The sequence below is a fragment of the Pundamilia nyererei genome, unplaced genomic scaffold, assembly GCF_000239375.1.
Source record: "Pundamilia nyererei isolate P.nyererei 1_Seehausen unplaced genomic scaffold, PunNye1.0 scaffold00091, whole genome shotgun sequence".
Taxonomy (NCBI): domain Eukaryota; kingdom Metazoa; phylum Chordata; class Actinopteri; order Cichliformes; family Cichlidae; genus Pundamilia; species Pundamilia nyererei.
Genome location: NW_005187492.1, coordinates 476,829 through 485,974, shown reverse-complemented (window position 1 = coordinate 485,974; position 9,146 = coordinate 476,829). Strand labels below are relative to the sequence as shown.

Here is a 9,146-nt window from a genome sequence, read left to right as displayed (position 1 = left end):
ATATATATGTGTGTGTGTATATAAATTTATTTAGATGATCATAATTTGTACTTTCAACATTTTAGTGGAACTAAAATGATGATGAGATGGTTGATTTATCATCTATGTTATGAGCCTTATAAAAGTTTTTGTGAGTTGTACAATTTGAATTTTATGAAAGTCTATATTGAAGAGAGAAAGAGCCCAATATTTATTAAAAACAAAACTTTAACATGTGAATAATGGGCAAAATGATTTACCAAAGTCATATTACATAATTCAACACTGCAGAGGATTCTGTTTCTACATTTTGTACTATGTTAAATAATCTCTCTTTCAGCAGTACTATGGTTGAGCAGCGCAGGCCACGGGTTTGCTGTGTATGGTTGTGGAGCGTAATGAATTAAAAGCCCTGTGTCATCAGTATTGCCGAGATGTGCGCAGCGCTTTAACGGTTTTGTATTTTCAGCAGATTCCCTAAAACACAAAACTCATCCTCTGTGATTGGTTGTGGCTCAGCATGCTCCATTGTTCCGTCAGCCCGTTTGTTCGCTTGGTTTCCTATGCACAAACAAAACTTTCCTGCCATCCTGGGCAATATTGGGCTCCTCCGTGCTTTGACAACCCGAATTATTGGAATCTCTGACTTTTTCTAAGGGGAAAAAGAGGTATGTGATCAATATGGAAACACAGTGCAATTAACTGTATTTTGTATGGAATAAGAAAGTCATTTTTAGTGTTGTTTGAATTAAGTTCAGTGGGTGAATCCTTGCTTCTCTTAAATTTCACTTCAATTAAATTTAAAACAGAGTGGAAAAGCCCACTTTATATAAAATATTTAAACAATATGCCATGTGTTACGGATGCACCACTGAATCTAGATGGAATAAAATTCCCGAGCTCGTGTGCATCATTTACACACTGTTCACTGTACCATGTTTGGCAGACTTGGGTATAATTTAACATAAATATATCTGGCTTTGAAAAATGTTTATCAGCCCTGCATGTGCTTTTAAAAATATAGACACTTCCTGATGCAGCAGAGTTAGAGGTTAATGATTTGTCAGATTGAGCTTGCTGCTTGTTCATGTCTTATAAGACGGTTCTTTTTTTCTTTTTCATATATATGCAATCAGATCTGTCGATAGCTCCAGCATCGCATTTGTGGCATGCCGCTGAATGTATTTAGATATTGTTTTATTCATGCCCACTGTTACTCCTCTCTGTAACAGGAAGTACTTGCTCTAATTGGTATAGCCGGGGCTCAGATGTGGTGGTGAGGCCTTGACCTGTTTTTTGTCTACGTGTCAGTCAGTGTTTTTTGGCAGGATGTACAGCTTCATGGGAGGTGGGTTGTTCTGTGCCGGAGTTGGAAACATACTCCTCATTGTCTCCACGGCAACTGACTACTGGATGCAGTATCGGCACTCCAGCAATTACATGCACCAGGGCCTGTGGCGGTACTGTGTGCCTGGGAAATGCATGACACATACAGACAGTATTGGTAAGACCTGCTGGTTGTCTTACACTGCATGTCTACAGACAGGCTTACCCTCATTAATACGTCTTAGTTTGCTCACAATTAGTCCAGAACCTTGATCGACACTGGAATACTTCCCCTCTCTTCTTTATGAGTATGGAGAACCAAAACTTCCAAAATAAAATAAAATAATATACTTTGGTGTTACAAAAAAAGATGAAAAAAACAAACATTTCTTTGTTATTTAATCAATATATTTTGTTAGTTCCAATCTTCACTATGGTTACTCCCTTTAGGTTCATGGGTAGGGATGACTGAAACTTAAAAACCCAATCTGAAAAAAACCAAAACCAAAATGTAAAAATAAAAATTAATTAATCAATAAAATGAATAAATGACTCACTGACTAAAAAATATCACAGTAGATGAAAAAATAATACATATAGCCATTAACTAATTGTAAAATGCCAAAACATTTATGCTTTAAATAGCACCAGCAATTATTTATCTCTAAAATTAAGTGGTTAATAACATTTATTAATGAATATAGATACATTCATTTTAAAAACATTTCCCCTTTCCTTTTTACCTCTGTTTGGATAAATATAAAATTATTTGACTTAGAAATCCACCCTGAGAAAACATCACATCTACACTTCTTTATGTGCACTCATAAAAGCGTGCACAGTCCAGACAAACTGCTTTATTTGTTGGCAAACATTTCTGAACCTAGTGTTGATCGACAAATAAAAAAACTCCCTGAACCCACAACATATTTTGATGTTTGGTAATAAAGTAGGAATGCGGGGAGTGTTGTAAAAAGAGCATTAAAAATAAGGGAACTATTTCAAAATTGAAAATAATATAATAAAGACGCGAAAGGCTTGCATTGAATTATTTATTCATTTATTTCTGGCTTTGGCACTTTCAGTCCTCCATACAGGGGGACTGCGAAATTGTGCTTCCACCTCAAGTAGGTTGCGAGTCACACTAGTGGCACAGATGTTATTAGGAAATCTATTTTTGGTGGGGAGCCTGTGTGTGAGATTTCTTCATATGCTTTTATTTGCACCAGCAACACAACATAAAACAGCTTTCCATTTTCTCTCTTACTTCATCACATTTTTTGACATGCTCTAGATGGCAAGCTAGATCTGTCTCCTACATTAGGACAAGCACAAATACAGGCAACATATAACTTCACAAACTGAATGTGTAACAAAGAATAAACATCCTTCTAAAGTCTGCATTTATTAAGTCTGGCCTGTCTCGCTCTGGCTCACAGCATACTGGGATGCCACCCGGGCCTTCATGATCCTTTCCCTGCTGGCTTGTTTCATTGGCATTGTGATTGGCGTCATGGCCTTCATCCACTACTCCTCCTTCGACGGGTTTGACAAGACATTTGCAGCTGGCATCCTCTTCTTTATCTCCTGTGAGCTCCTCACATGCAGTCATATACAAGCTTTCCTGGTATAGCAGAGAATTAGCACCTCCGGTACTTACGCTATCTTTTTGTGCAGGCTTCTTTGTGTTGCTGGCGATGGCTGTGTACACAGGGGTGACGGTGAACTACTACGGCAAACGTTATGGCAGCTGGCGATTCTCCTGGTCCTATATAATGGGCTGGGTGGCAGTGGTGCTCACGTTCTTCTCAGGTTTGGATCTCATGATGCTTTAAGTGTTGTGTTTTTTATTTTTAACTGAACTATTTACCCTACCCTGTTTCAGGTATCTTCTACATGTGTGCCTACCGGATGCACGAATGCCCAAGAAACTCTAACTCGCGCTGACCTGCCGAACACTTCAACATATGTTCTCACACGTGTACCAGCAATGGTCCATAACCTGCGACCAAGAGGAACCAATACACCCCCATGAACTTTCCAACATCTTAAGTAGTCACGACTAAGCAAAATAAATGAGAAAAATGTTGTTGCCTGTCTTGTCTCTGCTCTATTATTGTGCACACTATCAGGACCAGCAAATAAACTTTGATGGTAAACTACCCACAAAAACACAAAGGAAGCCTTGAAAAACTACAAGCATGTCTGCTTAGTCATCGGCTTTGATGCAGTTTCAGATTTAAACGTGCAGGCTGAAAGCCATGCCTGAGAAAACACTCCATAGTGCTGCTCAATTTCACAGAAAAGCTTTGAGGTAATAAATAAATGACTCGGAAATCATGAAAATATTTCATTTGGTTTAATTTAGCTAATCGTTGTGCAATAAACAACAGTTTTAGCTTCATATATCAACCCAGAAAAACACTGGGAATGCAAATGTGAACTAAACTCAAAGGAACTTCACTTCCAAGAGAAACTGTTAATCAATAAAGTCACAGTGCATATACAGCCTTAAGCCTGGCATACAAAACAAAGTAAAAAACAAGAAGAAGAAGAAGAAAAAAGTCAAAACAGTCAACAGAGAATGGAAGTTAATGGTTTTGAGTATTTACATAATGCTGCGATAACATGAATGGTGTTACTCTCACACGAACGTTTCAAGAACAAAGGGAACAGGCTCATGCACATCTGTTCAAGCTGCGGCTTAGTCGACCTCCTCGATGGTGGGGCCGGAGGATCCTCCTCCTCCAGGAGCAGCACCACCCCCGGGGAAGCCGCCGGGCATGCCCCCTGGAACCCCACCTGCACTTTGGTACAGCTTGGTCATGATGGGGTTGCACAGCTTCTCCAGCTCTTTCTGCTGATGTTCAAACTCATCTTTTTCTGCTGTCTGTAGAGAAGTAACAAGAGGGAGTCAAATGCAAGTTTATTCTGAGCATTTGTTTTCAAGGTTTCTAATCACAGTTCAGCACAAACTCATACCTGGTTTCTATCCAGCCAGCTGATGACCTCGTTACATTTATCCAAAATCTTCTGTTTGTCTTCGTCGCTGATCTTGCCCTTTAGCTTCTCATCCTCCACAGCGGACTTCATGTTGAAGGCGTAAGACTCCAGACCGTTCTTGGCAGAGACCTTCTGTCTTTGCACGTCGTCCTCAGCTTTGTACTGCTCAGCTTCCTGGACCATGCGCTCGATGTCCTCTTTGCTCAAGCGACCTGAGTAGCAGAGCAATAAGATGGCTTAAATGCAAAGAACTCGATTTTCACAATCTGGATACAGTTCACTTCCTAGTTACCTTTGTCATTGGTGATTGTGATCTTGTTCTCCTTGCCGGTGCTCTTGTCGACTGCAGACACATTCATAATGCCGTTGGCGTCGATATCGAATGTCACCTCAATCTGTGGAACCCCACGTGGGGCTGGTGGGATTCCGGTGAGCTCAAATTTCCCCAAGAGGTTGTTGTCTTTTGTCATCGCTCTTTCACCCTCAAACACCTGATGACAAAACATCAAAAAAGCATTTTCAATGTTTCAGTCTTACATTTTAGTAAACAAATGGAAGAGGGGACTGAGGTTGTAGTTTTACCTGAATGAGCACACCAGGCTGGTTGTCTGAATAGGTGGTAAAGGTTTGGGTCTGCTTTGTGGGGATTGTGGTGTTTCTCTTGATCAGCACAGTCATGACTCCTCCAGCAGTCTCGATGCCCAGAGACAAGGGGGTCACATCCAGCAGCAGGAGATCCTGCACATTCTCAGATTTGTCACCTGCCAAGATGGCTGCCTGCACAGCTGCAGGAAAAGAAAAGAAAAAAGAAAAGTGAAATCAAGTTTTAAAATGTTGCTCATTAGTAGCTCTGTAGTGCAAGACAGTTGTTGTTCTATTTCTAAGCACACAGGGGCCATACCTGCACCGTAGGCCACTGCCTCATCAGGGTTAATGCTCTTATTGAGTTCCTTCCCATTGAAGAAATCTTGCAAGAGCTTCTGGATCTTAGGAATACGAGTAGAACCCCCCACTAGCACAATGTCATGGATTTGGGCCTTATCCATCTTGGCATCACGGAGAGCCTTTTCCACAGGCTCCAGGGTTCCTCGGAACAGATCTGCGTTCAGCTCCTCAAACCGGGCTCTGGTGATGGAGGTGTAGAAATCGATGCCCTCGTACAGAGAGTCAATTTCAATGCTAGCCTGAGTGCTGGATGACAGCGTGCGCTTGGCCCTCTCACATGCCGTGCGCAGACGCCGCACCGCCCTCTTGTTGTCGCTAATGTCTTTTTTGTACTTGCGTTTGAACTCGGAGATGAAGTGGTTCACCATGCGGTTGTCAAAGTCTTCACCGCCCAAGTGAGTGTCACCCGCTGTGGACTTCACTTCAAAGATGCCGTCTTCAATTGTCAGGATCGAGACGTCAAATGTGCCGCCGCCCAGATCGAAGATGAGAACATTTCTCTCTGATCCAACCTAAAAATGTAGCATTTAATCGTAATTTGTAGATTGTGGATTTAGTAAATTTTTATTTTTTTTTATTCAGACAAACTTTAGGGCTTTCTACACAACATCAAAAAACTCTAGCATACCTTTTTGTCCAGGCCATAGGCAATGGCAGCAGCGGTGGGCTCATTGATGATACGAAGGACATTAAGCCCAGAAATGGTCCCTGCATCTTTGGTGGCCTGGCGCTGAGAGTCGTTGAAGTAGGCAGGCACAGTCACTACGACACTTGTTACCGTCTGGAAATTTTAATAAGACTATCAATGAGAACTGTGATGAGCAGGTTTTTTTTGTTAATTTTAAACCAGGAGGTATCTAGGCTGTAAAAGTAAACACGACACAAGCAGTGAAGTCTGCTGTTGACATTTCTGTGTCTTGCTGGGAAAGAGAGACTTAAAATAAAAGATTATAAATCTTTTTGCTCAGAAGTACCTTGCCAAGGTATGCTTCTGCAATCTCCTTCATTTTAAGCAGCACCATGGAGGAGATCTCCTCTGGGTAAAACGTCTTGGCCTCACCCTTGTATTCCACCTTTACTTTGGGTCGTGAAGCATCATTGATCACTGTAAAGGGCCAATGTTTCATGTCTGACTGGACAACGCTGTCATCAAACCGGCGTCCAATGAGACGTTTGGCATCTGGGAAGCAATAAAGGATTAATACGCAGAAACATCAAAGCTCATCTTCTATTCTTGAATTTTCTAGGGGGAAAAAAGCATACCAAATATTGTGTTGTTTGGGTTCAAGGCCACTTGGTTCTTGGCTGCATCCCCAATTAGCCTCTCTGTGTCAGTGAATGCAACATAGCTGGGTGTAGTCCTGTTTCCCTGGTCATTGGCAATGATTTCCACTTTGCCATGCTGAAAAACTCCTACACAGGAGTAGGTAGTGCCCAGGTCAATACCAACTGCTGGTCCCTTGGACATGGTTCCTGAGAATAAGATCATTATTTATAGTTGTTAATCACAGACTGGCACTAAAGTGACAGTGTGGATATGTGGCAGATGAGTAACTTAAGCTCTAAGCACTGGTGGGGTGGGGATACCATGATGCACTCTTGTAGTATGGGGTAATGAGGCTATTATCAGAGTCTGAGCTGTTCAAACAAATGGTTTCTGTGAAAGTTAAGTCCACCACACCTGTTACTAGGCCTCCTCCTTTCTGAGAACTTGGTATTAAGTGCCTTTATTACATTAACAAGGAACGACAGGAAAGCATGGGCCTCTTCCAAGAATAAGGTATTTGGACACCTGTAATCAAAATCAAAATTTTTATCTCTGTGTTTTTAATGTGCAGACTGCTGTTGGTCTAACAACAATGTACCATCCAAAATCACCTCTAGTGGCCATTACAAGACACTAATATTCTATATTCTGTTTTATAATCTCAAAAATATAAACTACAAAAGGGATTCTCTATCAATACATTTCTGAGTGAAACTAAGTGGAAAATGTTGGGAAAACAGCTAAATAGGAAAAGCCATGTTTACTGTTGCTACAGTAGCAGATTACCAACACACTGTAATGATACCCTAATCTTAAACCACATGGGAGGTCATTATAACAAACTTTTCATGCCAGTGGGTGGCTGGGTTCCTCCTGTGGGGCATGCTGCCAGTAGTGGTGCAGCAGAAATGTGGAGACTGGCAGTTTGATAAGAGCCAGGGCTTTATGGCTTGGGTTAGCAAAAAGTAGAGCTGATTGATATATATATTTGGACTGTGGTTAACAGTGGGTTGATTTTAGCTATGCTTTATTACAGTCCGCATGAACATTCCTATATTGATAAAGATAATGACGGGTAGGTTTTAGCTTGCATTCTTAATTTGCAAAATATGACAACTTATACAGGTGCTTGCTTTGGATAATGCAAAGCAACTTTATTTGCAAATTGCACTGACTCTTGTTTATACTGATGTGCTTCGCTAACATTGTTTATGGACACTGCATTGCATTAGTTTTGGGAGTGATGATGGGAAAGAGTGACTGTGCAGCAGCAAGTACATGCCAGTCTATCAGCAGCAGTGCGAGTGGGCGTGCCCTTTCATTCTTCAGAAGCCTGCGAACTTTCTGGATCTTTCTTCCCACTTTATGTAACTTTAACGCATATTAGAAACTTCATCCCGACCGTTTTGAGTAAGACGGAACATGCAGCAGCAGTAGCAGTTTATACCTGTTGTTTGTCATTTTAACTGTCAAGCATCTTATCGGTTAAGCTACACTTAACATGTATACTTAAGGATGTGTGGCAGTAAGATAAGCCTAATAAACAAAACAACAGCAAAAAAAAGCACTAACTAGCTTAGATGTTACCTTAAAACACTGCAGCCGTTAATGATGTTAACGTGACGCTAACCACTTGACGTCAGCATGCCACACGCTTCTCCTCTCTATACTCACCTCTGTTGTTTTCCTACTGTGGCGCAGGTTGCCTTTGCCCTGAGTGACTGGGTGTGACGGGTCCTGATCCCCGGTATCAGTCAGTAGTGTGTGTGTATGTGTGTGGGAGCGGCCCTCCTCAATATCATTCCCACTCCGAACTCTCTAGAACACAGGAGGAGCGATGCTGGCCAATCCTCTCCCGTCAGTTTCAACTGCCTCGACCAGCGGTCCAATTAAAAATACCGTCAGCAGATTTCCAAAGCAGTTGCTATCAGGAAAATACAGAGAGTGAAAAAAAAAAAAAAACTAAAGTTGACGTTTCGTTTCTAGCAATTACTAGCAAACTCACTGAGGAGAATGATCCAGCAGTGCCAAACAGTTTCTGGATTATTCCACAGGTTCCCGTCTCAGGTACTCCTGAAGGAGTTATTTTGATTGAGTGAGTTACCTGATATGGCAAAAGTGATCTTGTAGGCAGCTTTTCCCTCTTTGTTCATTGTGGAAAATTTGCTAGATTTAAGCACACAAACTTGCTATCTGTAGTCTTTGTGTCGTTATAAAATCTTTCGGCGTTACAAATATTTCTTGGATTCAGTTATACCTAATTCAGCCATTCACACCAACTGCTTAATTTCACTGCTTAATTTCACTGGTTGATTTTGCAGCATTTAACTTTTCAAAGCAAACTTAATTTTTAGATCCTAAAAAACAGATCTGACCAGACCATTGCATTAAACTTGATTTAGACTTCTCAAGGAAAGCTGTCATTGACTCATGAGGAGGTACTCTTCAGGTTGTGTGGAAGGTTACAGCAAAGGGTTAAAAGGAGTTTCCAGTTACATCATAGGAAGCATAGTTTATTAGACATTAGGCAACAAGTGCACTTGTTGCTCAAAAAGCACACCAGTACTATATACACAAATTGTGAAATACTACCATTTTACCTCAGACGCACAGCTAGGCACTGCTC

At 41.2% G+C, this 9,146-nt stretch overlaps 2 protein-coding genes across 4 annotated transcripts; one reads left to right on the top strand and one right to left on the bottom strand.

Annotated features, from left to right (window-relative positions):
- Positions 1–1,308: 1,308 nt before the first annotated feature.
- Positions 1,309–3,252, top strand: lim2.3 (lens intrinsic membrane protein 2.3). Its single transcript, XM_005739308.1, has 4 exons — positions 1,309–1,483; positions 2,745–2,894; positions 2,983–3,117; positions 3,191–3,252. The coding sequence occupies exons 1-4, from the start codon at positions 1,309–1,311 to the stop codon at positions 3,250–3,252; spliced, it is 522 nt and encodes a 173-aa protein (XP_005739365.1).
- Positions 3,253–3,648: 396 nt separating this feature from the next.
- hspa8b (heat shock protein family A (Hsp70) member 8b) lies at positions 3,649–8,591 on the bottom strand. 3 transcript variants are annotated; one of them, XM_013912480.1, is made up of 10 exons: positions 8,195–8,591; positions 6,935–7,045; positions 6,517–6,726; positions 6,228–6,433; positions 5,882–6,034; positions 5,210–5,765; positions 4,891–5,093; positions 4,601–4,799; positions 4,288–4,520; positions 3,649–4,195 (listed from the first exon to the last, which is right to left on the bottom strand). In XM_013912480.1, exons 3-10 carry the CDS (start codon positions 6,719–6,721, stop codon positions 4,010–4,012), a joined length of 1,941 nt encoding a protein of 646 aa, XP_013767934.1. In that variant the 5' UTR covers positions 6,722–6,726; positions 6,935–7,045; positions 8,195–8,591; the 3' UTR covers positions 3,649–4,009. The 3 variants fall into 3 exon arrangements, with proteins under 3 accessions (XP_013767934.1, XP_013767933.1, XP_005739364.1); XM_013912479.1 differs by lacking the exon at positions 6,935–7,045 and having other exon boundaries at positions 8,195–8,444; positions 8,526–8,588; XM_005739307.2 differs by lacking the exon at positions 6,935–7,045 and having other exon boundaries at positions 8,195–8,590.
- Positions 8,592–9,146: the final 555 nt, after the last annotated feature.

Excerpts from the sequence above, each read along its gene's own strand:
- lim2.3 (XM_005739308.1), top strand. The coding sequence starts at position 1,309 with ATGTACAGCTTCATGGGAGGTGGGTTGTTCTGTGCCGGAGTTGGAAAC. Across the intron at positions 2,895-2,982 it reads CATCCTCTTCTTTATCTCCT|GCTTCTTTGTGTTGCTGGCG; the intron begins GTGAGCTCCTCA and ends CTTTTTGTGCAG. Across the intron at positions 3,118-3,190 it reads GGTGCTCACGTTCTTCTCAG|GTATCTTCTACATGTGTGCC; the intron begins GTTTGGATCTCA and ends ACCCTGTTTCAG.
- hspa8b (XM_013912480.1), bottom strand. The coding sequence starts at position 6,721 with ATGTCCAAGGGACCAGCAGTTGGTATTGACCTGGGCACTACCTACTCC. Across the intron at positions 5,766-5,881 it reads CCTATGGCCTGGACAAAAAG|GTTGGATCAGAGAGAAATGT; the intron begins GTATGCTAGAGT and ends CTACATTTTTAG. Across the intron at positions 5,094-5,209 it reads GGCAGTGGCCTACGGTGCAG|CTGTGCAGGCAGCCATCTTG; the intron begins GTATGGCCCCTG and ends CTTTTCCTGCAG.